Source organism: Festucalex cinctus, chromosome 13 (assembly GCF_051991245.1).
Source record: "Festucalex cinctus isolate MCC-2025b chromosome 13, RoL_Fcin_1.0, whole genome shotgun sequence".
Lineage (NCBI taxonomy): Eukaryota > Metazoa > Chordata > Actinopteri > Syngnathiformes > Syngnathidae > Festucalex > Festucalex cinctus.
Window position 1 is genome coordinate 14433470 of NC_135423.1, and position 23320 is coordinate 14456789.

General features: G+C 43.8%; 2 protein-coding genes across 2 annotated transcripts in view; one reads left to right on the forward strand and one right to left on the reverse strand.

Annotated features, from left to right (window-relative positions):
* The window catches only part of LOC144033067 (C5a anaphylatoxin chemotactic receptor 1-like), a 463289-nt gene that overhangs the window by 195117 nt on the left and 244852 nt on the right, over positions 1-23320 (reverse strand). The window lies entirely within an intron of this gene.
* LOC144033563 (uncharacterized) overlaps positions 7737-23320 on the forward strand; it is a 42423-nt gene continuing 26839 nt past the window's right edge. Inside the window, exons 1-4 of the mRNA XM_077541746.1 lie at positions 7737-8668; positions 9040-9120; positions 9197-9298; positions 9379-11037. Coding sequence (XP_077397872.1) covers positions 8659-8668; positions 9040-9120; positions 9197-9298; positions 9379-11037 — 1852 coding nt within the window. The 5' untranslated portion in view covers positions 7737-8658. The remainder of the gene's footprint in view (positions 8669-9039; positions 9121-9196; positions 9299-9378; positions 11038-23320) is intronic.

The window sequence follows — 23320 nt, forward strand, 5'->3', positions numbered from 1 at the left end:
CCAGGAGCGGGGGATCCACTGGCGCTCTTCAGGTCCATAGCCCTCCCAGTCGACCAGGTACTGGAAGCCCCGGCCCCTGCACCTTGAGTCCAAAATTTCTTTGACCGTGTAGACAGGGTCCCCATCGACCAACCTGGGAGGAGGCGGAGCAGGAGCGGGAGGATTCAGTGGGCTGGGGGTCACAGGCTTAAGGAGGGAGACGTGGAACACTGGATGCACTTTGAGGGAGGAGGGCAGTCGGAGCTTTGCAGTCACAGGGTTAATCATGGCGAGAATCTCGAACGGTCCAATGAAGCGTGGACCCAATTTCTTAGCCCCACCAGCCAGTCGCAGGTCCCGGGAGGAGAGCCAAACCTTGTCCCCAGGTCGGTAAGCCGGCTCTGGCCGCCGCCGGCGATCAGCAATCTCTTTGTTGCGGTCAGCCGTGCGGGACAACGCCGCTCTGGTCTCCCGCCACACCTTGTGAGCCCGCCGTAGATGGTGTTGGACCGATGGGAGTTCTATGGAGCCCTCCTGTGAAGGGAACAGGGGTGGTTGGTACCCGTAGGCCGCCCTGAAAGGTGAGTGTCCCGTAGCTGAAGACGGCAAGGTGTTGGTGGCGTACTCAATCCAGGGTAGATGCGTGGACCAGGATTCGGGGTTGTGCAGGCAGACACACCGGAGGGCGGCTTCCAGGTCCTGATTGGCCCTTTCTGTTTGGCCGTTAGTCTGTGGGTGATACCCCGATGACAAGCTGGCTGTGGCTCCCAACAGTTTACAAAATTTTCTCCAGACCTGGGCTATGAACTGCGGCCCACGGTCAGACACCAAGTCCACCGGCAGTCCATGTAGCCTGAACACGTGCCGGATGAGGAGTTGTGCTGTCTCCCAGGATGAAGGCAGTTTGGAGAGAGCTATGAAATGTGTAAGCTTGGAGAACCGGTCCACCACGGTCAAAACTACTGTATTCCCTCTTGACCTAGGGAGGCCAGTGACGAAGTCTAGGGAAATGTGGGACCACGGCCGCGAAGGAATGGGTAGAGGCCGCAGTAGTCCCGCCGGAGGCTGGTGGGAAGATTTCCCGCATGCACAAGCGGTGCAGGCCTTGATAAACTCGGTGATGTCCTTCCTCATTTCCGGCCACCAGAACCGTTGGCCGATTAGGGCGAGAGTCCTATGAATACCCGGATGACAGGCGACTCTCGAATTGTGACCCCATTGCAGGACCTCCGCCCGCACTGGGTCCGGGACAAACAGTCTCCCGGCTGGGCAGTCCTCCGGGATGGTGATTCCCTCCAGTGCCTCCGTGACCCTCTTCTCCACTTCCCAGCATACCGCGCCCACAAAACAACGTTCTGGCAGAATAGGTTCCGTCCCCGTCTCGGGAGAAGCCACGTCATGCATACGGGACAAAGCGTCCGGCTTCTGGTTCCGGGAACCCTGGCGGTAGTCCACGACAAAGTGGAATCGGGTGAAGAGTAGGGCCCAGCGTGCCTGTCTGGAGTTGAGTCTCTTAGCTGACCGGAGGTACGCCAAGTTCTTGTGGTCGGTCAGTACTTGGAAAGGTTCCTTTGCGCCCTCCAGCCAGTGTCTCCATTCTTGAAGCGCCAGGACGATCGCCAATAACTCCCGATTCCCCACGTCGTAGTTGCGCTCTGCTGGACTTAGACGCCTGGAGAAGAAGGCGCAGGGGTGGAGCTTCCCATCTTCTGGCGACCGCTGGGACAGGACCGCCCCCACTCCTGAATCCGACGCGTCAACCTCGACCACAAAGGGGAGATCAGTATTAGAGTGGATCAATACAGGTGGATTTATGAACAACTGCTTAAGTTCAGAGAAAGCCTTCTCGGCGCTAGGTGTCCACCTAAACGAAACTTTGCTCGACGTTAATCTAGTCAGTGGGGCGGCCCGTAAACTATAATTCTTAATGAACCGGCGATAAAAGTTGGCGAAGCCCAAAAACCGTTGCAACTGCTTACGAGTTGTGGGACTCGGCCACTCGACCACGGCCTGTGTCTTAATCGGATCTGCTCGCAATTGCCCCCCCTCAATAATAAAGCCCAAGAACTGTACAGACTTCGAATGAAACTCGCATTTTTCCGCTTTGACGTAGAGTCGATTCTCCAATAGGCGCTGGAGAACTAGGCGAACATGTTGTCGGTGCTCGTGCTCGTTTCGCGAGAAGATTAGAATGTCGTCTAAATAGACAAAACAAAAGACATTCAACATGTCCCGGAGGACATCGTTAATTAGGCACTGGAACACCGCGGGCGCATTCGTTAACCCGAAAGGCATGACGCAATACTCAAAATGCCCTAGGGGAGTCTTGAACGCGGTCTTCCATTCATCTCCGTCTCGGATGCGAACTAAGTGGTATGCACTACGCAAATCTAACTTGGAGAAGATTCGGGCAGACTGTAACGGAGCAAATGCCGAGTCCAACAGCGGAAGCGGGTACTTATTCTTAATGGTAATATCATTCAATCCCCGATAATCCACGCAGGGACGAAGGGTCTTATCTTTCTTCTCTATAAAGAAGAACCCCGCCCCCACGGGTGATTTGGACGGACGGATCTGACCATTGGCCAGCGAACTCGAGATATATTCCCGCAGGGCTTCTTGTTCCGGCTGGGATACTTGATACAGGCGCGAACTCGGAAGTGGCGCATTGGGGATCAGTTCAATCGCACAATCGTATGGTCTATGGGGCGGCAAAGCTTGGGCACGGTCCTTACTAAACACCTTCCCTAAGTCATGATATTCCTCCGGAACCTGATCGAGGCAAATAGCTTCTGGAGCCGGACTTACCGGCACCGTGGTTGTCCCTTCTGCCGACCGCAAACAGTGGGCGTGGCAGAAAGGACTCCAGTTCTCCAACGCGGGCTTATCCCAATCGATGTCTCAAGGTAAGTGGACCGGTAACATGACGGACCTGTGCTAGTAACCGCCCATCGAGGTCAAAAACCTCCTTAACCTTTTCTAATGGTTCCACCGTGCTCCCCAACGCCTCGACCACACACGGGTCGACGAAACAATCGTCGGCCCCCGAATCTATGAGTGCCTTAATCTTTAGATTCATACCGCCATCGGACAATTCCCCTGACAATTCTAACCGTCGAATCCCACCACTAGTCCTACACGAAAGGCTGGGTTCGGTTCTCCCCGGTAAGTGCTTACCCTGGTTCGAGTCAATTCCGGACTCCTGGGTCTCCTTGGCACGTCCCCCCAGTCGTGTGGTCGGTTGTGTCCGACGTTGTGGTTTCGCGGGGCAGGAAGCCACCCGATGCCCTGGTTGACCACAATAGAGACAGGCTCCCGTGAGCCACCGACGGCGGCGCTCCTCGGGATGCAGGCGTCCACCTCCGACCTGCATGGGCTCCCCTGTGCCAGCTGGGGTGCCCGGAAGGGAACGTGCTTCCGCGTGGTCGACAAGGCTGAGTCCAGTCATGCGGGGGTTGGCGGAATCCATGGTCGGATTATTCTGTAAGGACTCGACCGAGTCGATAAAGAACAGATCCCAAAAAGGCAGGCTCGGAGGAGGAAAACAACCTCGATTTATTCTTTTGGAAAAACCGAAAGCACAAAGCTTGCGCGCAGGCAAGACAACGAAATTTTCAGCGGTGCCCCTGCACACAGGCGAGGGACACGGCAGTAACAAAGGACACTTGCAAAAGGCAAGGAGGAATTGGAAAACACAAAACTCCTGCAAAAGGCAGGGAACACGAATGTAACAAAAAGCGCTTGCAACTGCAAGGAAAACTGACATAACCAAAATCGCTTGCAAACGGCAAGGAGAACTAACGTAACAAAAAACACTTGCTAACAGCAAGGACTAGAAAAACTTAAATCACTTGCACCCGGCAAGGACGACACGAAATGTACACGGAATCAATCACACGAGAATAACAACAAAAGGCGACGCGGAAACACACACATGAATATAAGTAAACTAAAGACGACGGCAGATTCAAAAAACTTTACCAACAAGGAAACGCGGAGAACACTTGGACACGAAGATGAGCAAATAATAATCCGACAGCGTGCAGTGCTGCTAGGAGTCCTTTTAAAGTCTTGATTGCCAACTTGATGCAGGTGTGGGGCTGGGAAACGCCCCCCTCGTAATTGGCACTGAAAACACACACACAAGAGCACAACAGGGCTGAGAACCGAACCATGACATCAAGAGGATTAGTACAAGCTTTTCTCTTAACCATGGACGTAGGTTCTATTTCGTGGTGTACTTTTTTTTGTAAAAGCTTGTAACTATTCTTTGTGTTATTTACATACTGTAAATATTATTTATTTACTTATTTATTTATTTATTAAGAAAACAGGGATCTGATAGCTTAAGAATGTGATGTGATGTTATAGAGAGGAACTGGGATCAGTTTTAGATTCTGTACCTGAAAATTAGTTAAAACAGCTGTCAGATAGAGTTTACCAGTGTAAGCAGCACCATTGGTTGGTCAACAATGTCAATGACTGTGCTCAGAATCATTCACTCATTCCCAACAGCTAATCACTACATACATATTTTTATATAATGGACACCACAGAAAAAAAAAAAAAAAAAATATTTGGATGCACATTCAAATTGTGTAATTTCTTTGAGTTCATATTTGAACAGAAGGATAATAATGTACCTGAAGTATGTTTTATTCACTTTGCATGCTTAAAATGTTTACCAGTGCCTGAGGACATCATCTGCCTGGTTAGGAGCATCCATCTGTGCATACAGTGGCCATCTGTGATGAAACAATCATTTGTTTTCTTCTTTGACCACTAATCAAGGTATGTGACCCCCTGACGATTATTCTGACAGGACAATGAGGCAGAAATTGCTCACATGCATTAAAGTGTGTTTTTAAACACTTCTAGGGCAGAATGGTTACTATTGTGCACCCATTTCTTACTCAGAATACAGGAATTCATATTTTTCAAGAATAGTATTCACATGAGTTATCTTGATGCAGATAAAATAGCTTTTTATGATACACATGAGAGATGCTTATCTTTCTCTGATAAAAACTATATTCCTGTCCATTGTTAATCATAGTATGTTTACGGGGATTCTTATAATTTTGCATTGAACATGCTGATAGGACAAAATGTTTAAGGGCATTCTTTGAAACTCAGCAGCGTGCCAACATCGAGGGGGCACACTTAATCAAATTTTCATCCTAAAGTCATAGTTCCACTGACTAAGCATTATGACCTTTTCTTAAATTTAAATGACTAATCCAGCCACGCTACTGCATCATTCAGCACTTTGAGTAGGCTTTACTGCTATATGACAACTCTGCTCTGCGGGAAGAAGCCGCCTGGCAATCCATTATTGAAAAAGTCCCAAACACACCATTGTTGCCGTAGGTTCCATTTAAGCCAAGCAACCAAACAGGCAAATCTGTTCAAACTTTTCTTGTTCAGTTTGCTCATTCATTCATAATCAATGACGATCAGAAGGCAAGCCAATTCTACTTTTTTTTTTTTTTTTTTTGTACCACAATGGGCGTTTCCTTAGGTAAATCTACACAATCTAATGGGGGGGTCGAGAAAAAAAAAAAAAAAAAAGCTGAGTACGCCATTGAACGGACCAATCATTTGAGATTTGGAGACGTGCGTGCACAGCACCCGGCCACGAGCGATGCAATACTTGACTTTAATGACTGGCGTTGATCACGTGATGTACGCCGGTCATTAACGCAAGCCCAAACACAGTAAGGCTGGGATGGCTGTTGCAGATAAGACTGGCCATCAATCAAACAAAACCATACCACTATTTCTTCATATTGTGACGTCTTGCAAGAATGCCGCCAGAAAACGTTGCATGGGAATGTCACCCTTTTTGTTTGTCTTGAACAAACGGCTACCTTTGGCCGTAGCCGACGCGGAAAACAAGAGCAATTCACGAGCGGCGAGCATTAGAAGCAATGAACAGAAGCAGCCAAAACAAACGTAACATACCTCCTACAGTAGGCCTACAACGTGAGACCTGTGTGGCGTTTACTGACACTCGGACATAAGAGTGCTAAACAGAATGAATGGAAAAATATAATAATAAAAAATAGGAGAACCATTTTAGAGATTCATGCCTCAAATGGGCGGGCACGGATCCCTATGGCCCGCCCATGGTGATAGATATGATGATGACCATGGGCCAAGACCTCAAATTTGATGAAGTAATGGTCAGTCATGGCAGTGGCATACACAGTACCATTACATTTGACGTTGAGATGCCTCGGGGTTAATACCGAATCTAAAGTATTGCCATTATGAGTCTGTTCATCTGTTAGCTACGTGAAAATAAAAGTATCAATTATTGTCTGAAACACGGCGCTAAAAGCTTCCGATGGGGAGTTCAAATGTATATTGAAGACACCCATGATATGTGTGAGTCACCAAGTCAGTAATTCAGGGGATTCATCTAAAAAGCCACAGTAAGGACCAGAGGGACCGTAGATAACATCGAGGCAAAACAGCACTGATGCTGTGGATGGCATCATGAGAACCTCAAATGTTTTGAAGTAATTGTTAAAGCTAGAGTTATGTTTAAGAGCAGATTCAGAAATGAGTCATACTACACGTGAACCCACAAAGTTTGGAGGAAACGCCTCGTTTAGTGGTTAAAAACTCATTTGGTTTTAAACAGGTCTTGCAAAGACCAATCACATTAAGATTATGGTCTCTGATAAGGTCATTAACTAACAACGCTAGAGAGAATATTACAAGGCCGCTTCTGTCAAAATTTGATGGATGACATTCTTAATTAGATTAGGGGGGTCATGTATGGGTCATGACCCCTCCCTAATGAAGATTAATGACCCTTTAATGACTTCCAGATGTCATATAATGAGGGTTAATGACCTTTAATGACTTCCTGATGTCATTTAATGAGGGTTAATGACCCTTAATGACTTCCTGATGTCATTTAATGAAGATTAATGACCCCTAATGACTTCCTGATGTCATTTAATGAAGATTAATGACCCTTAATGACTTCCTGATGTCATTTAATGAAGATTAATGACCCTTTAATGACTTCCAGATGTCATATAATGAGGGTTAATGACCTTTAATGACTTCCAGATGTCATTTAATGAGGGGTAATGACCTTTAATGACTTCCGGATGTCGTTTAATGAGGATGAATGACCTTTAATGACTTCCGGATGTCGTATAATGAAGATGAATGACCTTTAATGACTTCCGGATGTCGTTTAATGAAGATGAATGACCTTTAATGACTTCCAGGTGTTATATAATGAAGATGAATGACCCTTAATGACTTCCTGATGTCATTTAATGAAGATTAATGACCCCTAATGACTTCCTGATGTCATTTAATGAAGATTAATGACCCTTAATGACTTCCTGATGTCATTTAATGAAGATTAATGACCCTTTAATGACTTCCAGATGTCATATAATGAGGGTTAATGACCTTTAATGACTTCCAGATGTCATTTAATGAGGGGTAATGACCTTTAATGACTTCCGGATGTCGTTTAATGAGGATGAATGACCTTTAATGACTTCCGGATGTCGTATAATGAAGATGAATGACCTTTAATGACTTCCGGATGTCGTTTAATGAAGATGAATGACCTTTAATGACTTCCAGGTGTTATATAATGAAGATGAATGACCCTTAATGACTTCCTGATGTCATTTAATGAAGATTAATGACCCCTTAATGAAGATGGATGATGTGTAGGTGGTGTTCCTACCTGTTTTTGCAGATATCCTGGCTGACCCGGGTTCAAATGCTAATTGTTTGGTTAACTTCCGGATCCGGTGCACGCCCCCCTAGATTGAGTGAATAATGAATAATAATGAGATTGAATGACGTGATCGGAGGGAGTGGTTTAGTATGGGTAAAACCGCCGGGGGAAAAGTACTAGCCATTTCTATTATGGTGAAGGGGGAAAAGTATGCACAAACACGGCTCAAAGATTGTATTTTTAGAGGTTGTAAAACAAGAAGTATAAGGTAAGGTTAAACTGTGATACGGTGGTTGGTATTATGAAATTAAAAAATATGAAGTTATACATTATATGTAAAAATGTTGTAAGAGTCGTTCGTGACTGCTGGGGTTGAATCTGAAAATAAACGGATAAAACTATATAATTTCCCCTTACTGATATAGTTACTATCTGACATTTTTGTTCAATATTTCTGTGAGTAGGGGGAAGCATATGCAGTCAAAGGTTCATGGGGAGGTCAAATGTATGTCTGTGCTTGTGTGCGCGTACGCGCATGTATGGCTGCATGAGGGTCAAAGAAGTGTGAGGACAGACGGGCGGCTGAAGAAGTGTGAGGTAAACGATGGCTATAATGTTGTTAGTTTGAAAGACAACGCTTCCTAAAATATATTACAAAAATAAGCATGTACTCTGACGGTTACATTTATATCAGTATCAATTTTACAAAAGGAAAATGGTGAGCAGGTCTCCTCACCCCCTGTGAGAACAGAGGGGTTGCTGGTCATAAAATTAAATTAGGCTGAAGAAGAACGGACACGCAACTAATTGTGAGGGTCATTTCTGAGGGTCTAATAGAAATGTATGGATTTTAAATTGCGTTTTGCACACCCTCCTCTATGTATAAATATGAGGCCTTCGCAATGCCACACTCACTTCTCTGAAAAATTCTCAAGAGGTATCGGCTCTGAGCTTCCAAGATGAATCCAGGTAATTAACTCTTGATATTATCTATATATGTATATATACTCATACAAATGTGGCACTTATATTCACTTCTATTAATGTTTTTGCTATGAAATAAAAAAAAAACCTACATCTTAATGAAGCTTCTGGAAAAGCAAGCATCTTAGTGAGTGATTTATTTATTTAATGGAATGATGCATGCCTTTATTTTTATACTTATAGCGTTTATTTTATTTTTAAGTTATGAGAGATTTTGGAATAAGTCTGTATCAATATGTATTTTTGTTTTACATTTATTTTTATTTTATAGAGTTAGGAGAGTTTTTTTTATTTTATTTATTTTTTGAATGAGTGAATGAGTTCGTATTTCTTATTTTAAATTTGAATTTTTACAGAATTAGAAGCGTTGTTGGATGAAATTCAACTGTATTATTATTCAGCGTCACAAGGTGGCGATGTTGTGACAGGAATCCGGCGTAAGTATTTCTTTTTTTGAAACGTTTAGAGCTTTTTCTTGCTTTAAAATTAACTGTTAGTAATGGATATTTACAGAATTGAATGAGGATGTGAACGAGAGGGTTAGACAGCCGGAGATTTTCGTAATTACGAGTGATGAGGAAGAATTGGATGACGAATTACCTGCAGGAGTGAACGGTAAATTTCCTTTTTTTAAATAAAATAAAACCTATGTATTACTATTTTTTAAATGAACCGGTAATGTTGTATGATTATAGGTGGTGATATACTGAGCGAGACGGTCCCAGAGACTGCTCAACCTGAGGTCATAATAATATCTGACGAAGAAGAAGAAGAAGAAGAAGAAGGAGAAGAAGAAGAAGAGATATTAAGGCGTGAAAACGTGAGGGCCGAAGCGGAAGGTGAATTCGTCGGGTTTCCACCGATTGAAAGCGAATCTGAAATGGAAAACTCTGAGGGGGGTGACATGGATTTAGATAATGTAGGTCAAGGTTTGGCTGAAATTGTAAATGCCTTAAACGATGAGATCTCTATGCAAATCGAGCCTTTTCAAATGCCTGATGAAATCGGCGGCGATGATGGCGATCCGTTTGTGGCTATAAGACACATTGAGGATTTTATTGATTTCTTTAATCCTTTAGAGAGGGCTCTTGCACGTCTTAACCAGTCATCTTCAAACGACGAAGCCGTTGAGGACATACTTGAACCAGACATACATAGAAATGACCAACAGCAATCCTCTGTATCATTTTCACAACATTCCCAGCCACACCCACGCAATCAAATGCAATATGCAGAAGGTAGCAGCAGTACACATTGCCAGCAGACACTTGTGTCAAATACACAAAACTTTCAATACCAACCATACACGCACAATCAAACGCAACAGACAGAAGCTGGTGGTAGTAGTACACCAGCTAGACAAGACCTCCAACAACAGTCTCGGGTACATCGACACATTCAAGCAGAACATCCCCCAGCACCAACCCCCAGTACACATTCCACCTTGCAACAATCTTCAGACACAAACAGACAGGTGGGGGGACAAGTTAGCCGTCCGAATTTTAACAACTTGGAGATAAGACGACGTCTAAATACAACGAGACCTGAAGACCCCCTTGATTTTGCAGCCTTCTACACAAACATTGGCAATAATTTGAATGAAGCTGTGCAGGAGGTAATCAGATCGACTAGTCGCGGTGATATAGTCCAAGCAGAAATAGTGGGTGAAAATGTGAGGGAGCACTGTTACCTAGATGCTGTTAATGACCCGAATGACGTAACTGACGCAGTCCATAATTTGCTAGATCGCATCGCACAATCTAATACAGAGGTACTGGCCGACAATAGTCTAGAACTTGTTGTACAGATTGTATTTGATGTTAATGGCGGAGGAGGTGCCAAACGCAAACTAATTTTGACTACAAATGATGAAATGGTTCAAAAGAAGAAGAGATGTTTGTACATAACGTATGACAAAAATGATAAATTATGCTTTGCTAGATCGTTAGCATACCTGCTTGACGGATCGTTGACTGTTGATCAGGCTACACAGAGGGCTCGTTATTTACAGCAAAGCGTGGGGTTGACTTGTGAGACTGCTGTTAGTCTGAGGGACGTACACAAATTTGAAACGCTTGTGAAACGCAAAATCGTTATAGCTTATAGAGCGGATTGCGAACGCCCCCTGTCTTTTTTTGAGACGCAATACCCCAAATCAGAGGACTCAGTGTTCTTACTGCTATTAGACGGACACTATTATGGAATAAAATCGGTTAAGGAGTTCATAGGGAAATCCTACTTTTGCAGACAATGTTACAAAGGGCATAAAAACCAAGAACAACATAGTTGTGAGGGGCATTGTCACATCTGTCTCGACCCTACCTACAAACAACAACCGTTCAAAGCCATTCATTGTAACGATTGTAACAAAATATGTCAGAACGAGAGTTGCTTCGTTAAACACAAAGAACGCAGACAGACCTCAAAATCCGAGACTAGCAACTGTGAGAAATACAAAAAATGTAGCGAATGCAGTGTGGAATATTACGTCAAATCACAGGGGGAGAATGTTAAACATAAATGCCCTCAAGCCAAATGCACAGTATGTGGAGAGGTTCTACCTAAGGGCGGTGATGAGGCGAGAGGAAACCCTCATCTGTGTTACATGCAGCCTCTGAAACCGGAAGCGCCTTGTAAACAAATAATTTACTACGATTTTGAAACATTCGTAGGTGCTGACGGTAAACACAAACCCTACCTAGTGTGTACCAAATCGACAAAGGGGGTGGAAAAACATTGGTTGGGTCTTGATTGCGTCGAACAATTTCTTGATTATGTCAGGAACCCTCGTTTTGAACAGTCTAAACTAATCGCTCACAACGCCAAAGGTTTTGACGCTTACATCATTCTAAACAAAATGGTAGACATGGGGGTTAATGTCAGCGTCATTATGCAAGGGAGCAAAGTCATTTGTTTCTCAGATACGGACTACAAACTGGGGTACATCGACTCCTTGTCCTTCCTCACGATGCCCCTCAGCTCCTTGCCTAAAGCTCTAGGTTTCATCGATCAAACTAAAGGGTATTTCCCCCATGGCTTTAGCTCTCTAGACCATTTAAATTACATCGGTCCCTACCCTGATCCAAAATATTATGGGGTAGAGCGTATGTCGACGGTCCATCGTACAAAGTTTTTTGAATGGTACGAGGTAGCGTGTAAGGGAACCTTCAATTTTGCTCAGGAAGCTCTAATGTACTGCAGAAATGATGTGAATATTTTGGCGACAGCTTGTGAGAAATTTAGAGAGGAGTTTCTTAATGCGACTGGTACAGACCCGTTCAATTCTGTAACTATCGCCTCCTCCTGCATGAAGGTGTTCCGGAACAATTTCCTAACACCTAAAACATTGGCTATTACGCCGACCGATAATTACATACAACAATCCAAATCATTCTCACGCGATTCGATCCAATACCTAATGTGGGTGGCGCACAGCCAAAAAATACCTATTATTCACGCCTTAAACAAGGGGGAGGTCAAGATCGGGCAGTACTATGTAGACGGGTACGCTTTGATAGACGGCGTAAAATATGTATGGGAATATCTCGGATGTTTCTATCACGGATGCCGTGAATGTTACGATCCTACTCAAAAGTGTCCTATGAGTAAACGACCGTTTCAAGAAAAGTTTGACAGGGTTAAAAAGAAAATACAGGATCTAAAAGTCAAGCACGGTGTACAGCTTGTGTTGATGTGGGAGCATGAGTGGCTGCGGTTAAAAAAGTCAAATCCGGATGTAAGAGAGTTCTTGCGCAATTCAAAATTCCCTGAGCCTCTTATACCACGTAAAGCTCTTTTTGGAGGGAGAACGAATGCCTTCGTGTTACATTATACGGCTGCCCCCGGTGAACGTGTAATGTACGTCGATGTTACATCGCTTTATCCTTTTGTCAACAGCACATGTGCCTATCCGTTAGGACATCCTACCATCATTCACGACAATTTCGATGACCCCCAAAAGTATTTCGGGTTCATCAGAGCTAAAGTCAACCCTCCACGAGGCCTCTATTTCCCCCTGCTGCCCTACAAAACGGCAAGAGGTAAACTGGTGTTTACACTTTGTCGCACGTGCGCAGAACTTAACAATCAAGAAAGTTCGTGTTCGCATAACGATGACGAGAGAGCCTTAACCGGTGTTTGGGTTACGCCTGAATTCAACAAGGCTCTCGAGCTGGGCTACACCGTATCACAAATTACGGAGGTGTGGCATTTTGACTCGTCGAGTAGCGACGTCTTCAAAGCATATATCGATACATTCCTTAAAGGGAAGCAAGAGGCCTCGGGGTATCCTTCCTACGTCGTTGATCAGGCAGGTAGGGAAAAGTACATCGAAAACTATGAGACTCACCAAGGTATTAGACTAGACCCCTCAAAAATAAATGTGAATGCGGGTAAGAGGCAGGTGTCTAAATTATGCCTCAACAACTTTTGGGGGAAATTGGGACAGCGTGATAATTTGGATAAAACAGAGATTGTAAGCAGCACAGAACGCTTCTTTGAATTGTTATTTTCGGGGATGTACGAGATCAAAGCCTTTCACTTCCTCAACGATCAAAGGTCGATCGTGCAGTACAGCTACCACCGACGTTGCAACGTCCCCCCCTCCAAAACCGCTAACATCTTTGCAGCATGCATGACCACGGCTTATGCACGTCTAAAAATGTACGCGTATTTGGAGCGACTGCAGACGAGTGTTTTGTACACCGACACGGACAGCCTCGTCTATGTAGTCAAAGACGGCAAAAGTCCTTTGGAATTAGGTGACTATTTGGGGGATTTGACTGACGAGTTGGGAGGAGATAGCATTCAGGAGTTTGTTTCAGCGGGTCCTAAAAGTTACGCCTACCAAACTAGGAACAGCATGAAAACGGTAATGAAGGTAAAAGGTATCACACAGACCCATGACACTTGCAAACGCGTCAATTTTGACAGCATCAAGAATTTAGTCGAAGGGTACATTGACTCATCAGGCACACAAACCAGAACGATTGAAACGCCTCAACACACTATCGTGCGTAACAAAAAGGGTTTTCACCTAAAAAACATGTCATTCATGAAAAAGTTCAGGGTAGTATATGACAAGAGACGTCTTATCCCCCACGGACGCACCCTGCCTTTCGGTTATTAGTGTGTTTTGTGAAATGGAGTTAAATCAAGTTGATTTTGATCCGAGGCTTCAACCCCCCTTTTCTTGTTTAATATCTGGACCAAGCGGGTGTGGAAAAACATATTTTGTAAAAAGTATCTTGGAAAATTGTAACCATGTTATGAAAAGTCTTCCTGACAATGTTGTATGGATCTACACTTCTTTTCAACCTCTCTACGAGGAACTTCAAAAGCTGAATAAAAATATTAACTTTGTGAAAGGTCTCCCTGATTCTTTTGAGGATGAAAGTTTGTTTCCAGCGCGTCAAAGTCATTTGGTTATTCTGGACGACGTCATCTTTCAGGCGTCGGACCACCCTGAGGTCGTAAGAATTTTTACCCAATATAGACATCATAGGAATATGAGCGTCATCATGTTAACGCAGAACATTTTTCATCAAGGTAAATACAGCCGGACAATCAGCCTCAACAGTAATTATATGGTGTTGTTTAAAAACCCGCGTGATAAATTACAAACGAGTGTTTTGGCTAATCAGATATTTCCCTCAAAGAAAAAGTATTTTTTGGAAAGCTTTGAAGACGCTACCAAAGACGCTCACGGGTATTTATTAGTGGATTTAACCCCGACATGTCCAGATCAATATAGACTGAGGACGGGCTTACTAGCTCATCAGTGGCCTACCGTCTACATACCCAAGACTTAATAAGATGTCGAAGCTTTTAAAAAGAAATGCTCCGCTGCTCAAAACTTTGTTTCACGCCAAGCCCAAGAAACGTAAAGACATACTTTTGCGCGGTCCCGGTAGCTTGGTGAAAGCTCTCTGCGAGATTGCTCTAAATCTCTTAAAAGGTCACATACCGCTGAGTCCTTCGCAGTATAAGAGGCTAAAAAAGCAAAAGAAGGTGATCAGAGAATTGGCCGATAAGAAAAAAAGTCTGAAGAAAAAACGGGCGGTCTTGATTCAAAAGGGTGGTTTTATCTTACCCTTGTTGGGGGCATTCGCCCCTGTCCTCGGAAGTCTTTTAGGCGGTCTAATAAATAAATAAACTTTAACCAACATGAGTTTGAGAACAGCTCAGAAAATGTTTCTTGTCTCACCTCACCAACTGGAACGTTTAAGCAGGCCGGAACCAACCATTCGAGAGACGGCGGAGCGTAATTTGGATTTTAAAATGAAGGAGGTCCTAGAAGATAGTTCTCTAGACCAGTATGAGAAAATTAAAAAGTACCAATCCTTGATGCAACGATATTTAGGGTTGCTCAAACAAGGGGAAGACGAACGACGACCAATCAACCTGACTCTACCTGCTGAGACATCAAACACATCCCCATCAGATGAAGCGACGGGTTTGGAGAATGAAGCCTGGCTCGACATCGTCCAAACAATCCCTCCTCGTTACCGTAAAAACGCCGATTATGTTTTAAGAAAACTGTCTACCGACGAAAGAGGTTGGACTCCTCGCAGCGAATTCATCTTCAGAGGTAAGCCCGTCAGAGGATCCCACATGACTGATTTACTCAAACATCTCATCGGCAAGAATGTTTCATCGCAAGGTCCTAGAGGTTGGAGCGAGTTTCTACACACCCTCTCAGAACTCAATATACCCGAAACAACGGTTTCTAACCCACATGCACGCGAGGAGTTGAGACGTCTAAAAAACGGCTCATATACATCTAATCCCATTGTTAAGGAATCTTCGAACGGGAAAAAGAAAAGAAAACGGACTGCTTCGACTATAAAGTGGGAGGGGTTTTAAATATGACACTTATTTTATGTAAGGAAAAACACATCACTCTGTATTGCCTTTTAAATTGCTTTTATTGAATAAATGATTTGAAAAACATAATCCGTTACAGACAATGACATTTTTTAAATTTGTTGAAAGAACATGATTTTTGTCCTCCGCATGGTTTGCAGGTAAAAAACCGGTGTCGCCGAACAAAAGCAGATACCATAGCATCATTCTTGATTACATCGTCGGTGTAGCAGTCCATCACATCCTGGTAAGACTCTCCACACCCTCTGTGGCTCAGGTAGTACACACAATGAGGGCCGCAGGCCGCTGACAGTTCATGTTGTAACTGGCGATTATGGTAAATTATACGGTTAGAATACTTTTCCAGAAAAGACTTTATACTTTGTGGGTAATATTTAAAATCAGGGGGAAAGCCGAAGGGGTCGAAAAAAGATGCAGAGTCGTCCTTTTCCAAGGTGAGAGCCAACCAATGTTCTCCGGGTTTAGAGCGGGGGTGTGTATTAACTATATAGTATATGGGGGGCGAGGGTTTCAAGGAGGATAACTCGTCCGAAGCGTAAACGCCTCCAAATAAATGTCCTTGTAAACGTGTCATCAAACTCTCCAATTCCCTTCCGTTCATCTCCTCAGTAATAGTCCATTAACACTTCCCTCTTCGAGTTAATTTCTAAAATAGAGTCGTAACAAGCGTACACAATAAGTGTGGCGGTATGGGGAAGCGGGGTCCTGAATCTCATCTCCAATCTGAGTGTACCGCTGGACACAGGGGATAAAGCCTCTGTGTCCTGGCTAGGATTTAGATTAAAGGCAAACAGAGCATAGCCTTGTTGAAAGTCTTCGTGGTCTATACTTAGAGGTAAATCTTTTAAAAACCTCCCCGTCGAGGAAAACAAGTTATGAAACTCGCGCACTGCGTTTCCTGCGTTAAATTGGGGTTGAAACGCCTTAGATGGGATCTGCCGCCCTTCTTGAGTTAGGGCTAGGTATTCAATATTGTGGTGGGCAAAGTTAAAAGGATTTAAATTCTTCCGCCCCACAAAAGCGCTGTGATTGACGAGTGCTAAAACCACATACTTTGGCGTATGTCCCAAAAAGAGATTGTCTTGATGGCAGATCCTCGATAACTGGGGTATAGAGTAAGTCTTTACGTTGATCCTCGATAGGGGGTACAGCGCGTTGTCTTTGTGGAGAGCCGCTGCGTGACCCAAAGAAACGGCCGGTGCGACCGCTACTTTTTTTACAAAAAGGGTGGCTCCTATTATCTTCAGAGAGCAATCAGCGTCGGGGGGACTCATTAAACAAAAATCATCGCTGGCTCTTGTTAGCTTTAGCCTTAGATCCACGTTATTTAAGAGGTATCTCTCACAAAAGAAAATATCCGAGTGAATGGGGCCTAGGAGTTGAAATTCCCTGGACCCCTCAATCAATTGGGCTCTGTGAACCAGCCCTTCATTAACATCGTTGCCCGTGAGCGATGTTGAATCCATCCGCCCTCGTGTATCTTTGAAGAACATGGCTGTGCTAAATTGGCTTTTGAGAGAATCCTCTGAAAAGTTTAACAATGTTTCAATCATAGCTCTGTAAGGGTGAGTAGCGCTTGATTGTGAGATGAGTCTATCCCCTAATGTAACATCTACTTGGGTAAAGATTGTGTTTAACGGATAGTTAATGATGCCTACGTGGTCGGTGGGGCCCAGATGAGAGCCGTCTCTGTGTGTTACTCGCAAACGCAGGTAAAGCATTGTGTCCGAGAGATCCATATATTTAGAACCGTCCCCCGGTATGAAGAATTCAATGGGTCCTTGCTCCGTCAAAGCTGATAAGGGTGAAATTTCGACGTATTGGCTTTGTTCTATCGAAAGTTGGGTCATTGGGGGTGAGAACAAATCTAATTCCGACAGAGTGCATTCTTGCGACTTGTGATGTAAAAGAGCCATTTTCGTCAGATTGTTTAAGAGAAAATGTCGGCGTTGCTTCTTCGGCGCTTCCTTCTTGAGACTGATTTCCTTTTGACTGCACGCCTACGCTTTTTATGAGTAACCAGTCTCTGACCTATCGGTCTCCTCGAAGGTCTTCGAGCCAAAACCATTAACCCGGATCCATCTTGATTCTTTTCTCCTCTCTGTATTCTTTCCATCGCACGTCCTGCTACATCCATGGCAATATTTTTAGCCGCCGACTGCAGGTGAGGTTTCGCTACTGTAAAACCTTTTTTGACTAAAGGTACGACAAAACGGAAAAGTTTAGAAAAAATGGAGCCCAAACCTCGCCCATATTGCACAGGGGCCCCGTGAAAACCCGGAAGCGACCCTCCTGCTTGGGTTTCGTAATAATTAACAAAGCGATACAGGTCAGGGTGTGTCTCCATCACGACCATTGTTTTTTACCTCGGTTTAAAATGCAGGGTAATAATTATCTTTCCGTATTTAAAATTAACCGGCTGATTCTGATCCGTCTTAATCTGTATTCCTACTTCTTCAATATGTCTCCTACTAATAGGCAGGTAGTAAGCAGGGTTGAAAGTTTTAAAAATAAACTCCCCGTATCTCCCTTCGATCGGAACAGTCCTCAATAACGGAGCATAGGCATCCCCTACCGTCTGGTGTTGCACCACGTCTGTATAAACGTATAAATGGTATTGACCCGCCTTTATATCGGCTGGGTACGGGGCAGGTAACCAATTAGGTTTTATAGTAAACCATTGTCCTTCCTTCATACCAAGTATGTAAGCCAACGGTGCATTAAAGCGGATCTTATAACATCCGGTTGACGACATCCAAAGAAATTTCCGCATATTAATATCGTAATGGAGTAAAATTTGGTTGCCTATTTTATTTTTTATAATATACAGAACCGCCTCTCGTAGCTTGTCAAGATCTTCATATTCCCCGGATGTAATATCTAAGGTGTGGGTTACAAATTCGTTTTTATCAGACCCCCTAGCTGTCTCGGAGTTCTTTTCATCCTTAGCTTTGGAAAGCGTCATATCTTTTATATAGAAAGTAGTCTGGTTTTCGGGTACGTTTATCCAACTACGAGGGTATGAAATCTCAGTCAGAGCCACCTCCCAACTTCCTTCGAGATCAATGTGTTGGGCCAAATTCACTCTGAACTGTGAGATTGTGTTGTCCGTATACACATCCATACTAGCGTTAGAAGGTAGAGTAACGTAGAATCCTCCATCGTGTAAGGGATCCATGCCGGCTTCTGATACAAGTTGTATTTGAAACTCTTTTTTAAACGTCTACAATCTGAGAAGCGGGGACCCAGCTATCGAATTTCGAGGGCCATCCCTTCCAACGAACGAGGAATTGTCTCTGCCCCCTCACCGTGCGCCTTTTAAGGATTTTCTCAATATGGAATGTGTGGTCTTTTGATACGCTCACCTTCTGTAATTCACCTTCGTAAAACGATCCTTCTATGACATCCCCGTCATAATCTTTCAGTTTGTAGACGGGTGGAAAACGAGGAAGACATTCAGATATGGTAAACAATTCGTCCGTAAAGCTCTGCTCGTATTTTTTATCAAACACTCCTCTTAATTTAGATATCCTCACCACATCTCCTGTTTTAAAACGCATTTTTAATTTCCCACTTTGCTCTATCGGCATATTACCGTATAGATTCTGGAAAACCTGTTGAGTATTTCCGTCAGTAACTTGATTGGGCTTCATTTTTATACTTTTATGGTAGCTTTCGTTATAACTACTTACTAAATCTTGTACGACGTCGATATACCTGCGTGTGTTTCTGGCCGTAAAATATCTCCACATTCTAGTTTTTAAAGTTCTATTAAACCTTTCAACAACCTGGGCTTTCAGATCACTGGCAGTAGCAAAATGAACAATGTTGTGTTTTTTCATCAGGTTCTGAAAATGTCTGTTAAAAAATTCTTTACCCGCGTCGGTCTGTATTTTTCGAGGCGTCCCACTCTCAGACAAAACAGATTCAAAAGCTTTAACTACCTGCGGAGCCGTCTTATCCTTCAAAATGCGTACGTAGGCTTTTTTTGAAAAAACATCGATGACGGTCAGTAAATATTTAAATCCATCGTTGACGCCAGCCAGGGCCTGCATATCGCAGAGGTCTGCCTGAAATTGATTCAGCGCCCTTGGGACAAAAACCCTGTTTCGTGGGAAATTGATTCTAGCGGGTTTGTGTAAGGTGTAGGCATCTTGCTCGATTAAGAAACCCCTGACTCGATCACGATTTACTTTTTTACCCGTAACATCCTGTACACCTAAGTGTAAACGCTCTACACCACCAAAACTGGCCGGGTGTGAGGCATCGTAGTAAAGCTTCTCCATACACTTCCTCTCAGCCATCATCATCAGAAAATGAATTTAAATGATATATGCAACGATTATTTATTGATAAATTCACACAGACATGACTTCTTTTGTTTTTTTTTAGTTTATTACATGATTTCCATAGTATAATCATACACAATAGTAAAAATGATTACATGCATAATGCTAAAAGGCAATACTAAGAATTAATATACTCAAGGACTCGGGATAAGACATAGGGACTAACTTTTAATTCAACGACGGTTTGAAATTCTTTTAATTCAACAGGTAAGTCTAAAGGGTAGTTATTTTCTAGACAGTATTTTGCAGAATCAACAAACAGAGTCAAAATTGTTACCAGTTGACCTACACCCACGTCATCACACCATGCATCCAGAACGGCTTTAATTGTATTGGCCAAACCCAAATGACTCTCGTTCACAACACGTCTGACAAAACAATCCCAAGATACATGAAATAGCGAATGAGACAATGATCTGACTTTTTGCATAATCAACAACATTTTGTCAATTCGTCCGTCTCGGTCAGAAGTATGTAGAATGGTTCTCTCCAGAATGTCCGCCCAATTACACAAACCGTAATATCGAAACAACAATTTTCTGAAGATATTCCCCATCGTGTGTCTCTATTTAGAATTGTAGTACTTGTCCAGCAGAGTCTTGAGGTCGTTCGACAGCGATCCGGGGCCTTCAAGGGCGTCCAGTTGCTCGAGCTTGTCGAGTATCTTCTTCTCTTGCTCGAGATCTAGCAGGACAATCTCGGCCGCTGTCTTGACCTTCTTAATGTCGGTAGTCAGATGAAGCAAGTTCAACATGTAATGAATGCTGGGGAGGAATTTAGGCGTGCACAACAATGCTATCACACGATGATAATGTTTCCTAAAATACTCATCATCGTCTATTTCTAGACACTGGTGCTGCCTCTGGCTGGGATGGTTGATTAAACAGCCATTACATTCATCTCTACTGTATTTAACTATAACTTGATTGAGGAGATGTCCTATAGTCTGTTTTATACAGTTGTACTTATCCCGACACAGCCAACTGTCCGGGGGCCCGTTCCAGACAAGGTCCCAGTCCTTGTCAAGGTTTGTAGGTGAAGGCAAAGCTGTTGGCGGGCACCCCTCCACAACGTCCCCGTCAGAGGTTAGTTGCTGCTGAGGCTGCTGCTGCTGAGACTCCTGAGGCTGCTGAGGAGGTAGGTGTTCATGCCGGGTATTGAGTTCCTCAGGAGTCATCAACAGTTGTGAATACTCCAGCGAGGCAATGTACTCATCGGTCAGCTGCACTTCTTGAGAGTTCTCCGGCGGAGGGGTGTTCTCGTCGGCAGTCGCGGGGTACTGAGAACAGTCCAACTGCTCTCGCTCAAGGTGGGTCGCGGCTGCCTCAACGTCCTTTCCCTCCTCAAAGTCAGAGCTCTCTGTCTGCGTACCTTTTGAGACTTTAAGCCGCGATCCTTCCACCAGAGGCACCACACTCCGGGCACCCAGAGGCGTCCACGATGTTGCCAGGCGTCTGGAACTCTGTCTGGTAGGAGGCATCGTTGTCGTCGTTGTCTTTTTCAGGCAAAGTGTAGTCCGGCTGGAGACTCCTGCTCTTATATTACATAGGGGCGGTTATATGGGTGGGATTTGTTGTAAAGAGGCGTATTTTCCCATTGTCTAAGTGGTAGGGGGGCTGTCCTTGAGGGGGGTTGGCTTATGACGTCAGAGTAGGCGGTTCATAGGGGCGTTGACTACTCAAACGTCAACGCCTTCCTTACACCCACAATGTTTCGCCAATGCCTGCTGTCCAAAAAGAGGGTGGAGATTTTTTCAGAGTGCGCATCCATCCTCTCATTCCATTCAGCCAACGGTAGGGTCAAAACCCTCAAAAAAACACCACATTCAGTGTTAAATGCTTCCAAAGTAAAAAACAGTTCATTCTGATTTGTGCGATCACCAGTCTCTATCAGGTTGTTAGAATCAATTTTCACCTTAAAAAACCAACGACCTGTAGGCGTTGTCCTCGAGACCCATGTAAATGTTAAAACATTCCATGGTTCAGACGACTTCATACATTCTTTCAACACTCGAGGTACCAGTTGATTTAATATACCCCAGTCATTAGAGTTTAGAGTCCCATAGCCACTAGGTGATGTATTTTCAACACCGTCCATGCTAAAATACAGACACAGCTCACCCATCTCGTAAAGGAAGCGGTATCCCCATGAGGCAGATGGATCCAAAGACCATATTTCCTCCAAAGACTCTGAGGGGGGTTTCTGAATACGTCGCAAAAACATCTGCTTCTTACGCGGCGCATCCAAAATCGAGTCGGTCCCAGTGCGTCCCATCTGCACTGAAACATTTGTCTCGCTGATTACATTGATTTTCCCCGCCATCCTCGCTGTAGCTCTATCGGACTGTTGAAGCGCTTGTTATATACTTTTTACCCATACTAAACCACTCCCTCCGATCACGTCATTCAATCTCATTATTATTCATTATTCACTCAATCTAGGGGGGCGTGCACCGGATCCGGAAGTTAACCAAACAATTAGCATTTGAACCCGGGTCAGCCATGATATCTGCAAAAACAGGTAGGAACACCACCTACACATCATCCATCTTCATTAAGGGGTCATTAATCTTCATTAAATGACATCAGGAAGTCATTAAGGGTCATTCATCTTCATTATATAACACCTGGAAGTCATTAAAGGTCATTCATCTTCATTAAACGACATCCGGAAGTCATTAAAGGTCATTCATCTTCATTAAACGACATCCGGAAGTCATTAAAGGTCATTCATCTTCATTATACGACATCCGGAAGTCATTAAAGGTCATTCATCCTCATTAAACGACATCCGGAAGTCATTAAAGGTCATTACCCCTCATTAAATGACATCTGGAAGTCATTAAAGGTCATTAACCCTCATTATATGACATCTGGAAGTCATTAAAGGGTCATTAATCTTCATTAAATGACATCAGGAAGTCATTAAGGGTCATTAATCTTCATTAAATGACATCAGGAAGTCATTAGGGGTCATTAATCTTCATTAAATGACATCAGGAAGTCATTAAGGGTCATTAACCCTCATTAAATGACATCAGGAAGTCGTTAAAGGTCATTAACCCTCATTATATGACATCTGGAAGTCATTAAAGGGTCATTAATCTTCATTAGGGAGGGGTCATGACCCATACATGACCCCCCTAATCTAATTAAGAATGTCATCCATCAAATTTTGACAGAAGCGGCCTTGTAATATTCTCTCTAACGCTTTTGAGAGGAGTGATGTAATATTCATGAGACCGATTTTCATTACAGTGGGCTGATTGGTGATATTTGCCCCTATCGAATTCTTAGTCATAATTTTAACAAGATTATGTTGTCTAGGACCTCTATTGTATTTTGAGTGACTTTAGGTGCACAAATTCAAATATTCGCTGTGGAGTTATAGATGTGGTTTTTGG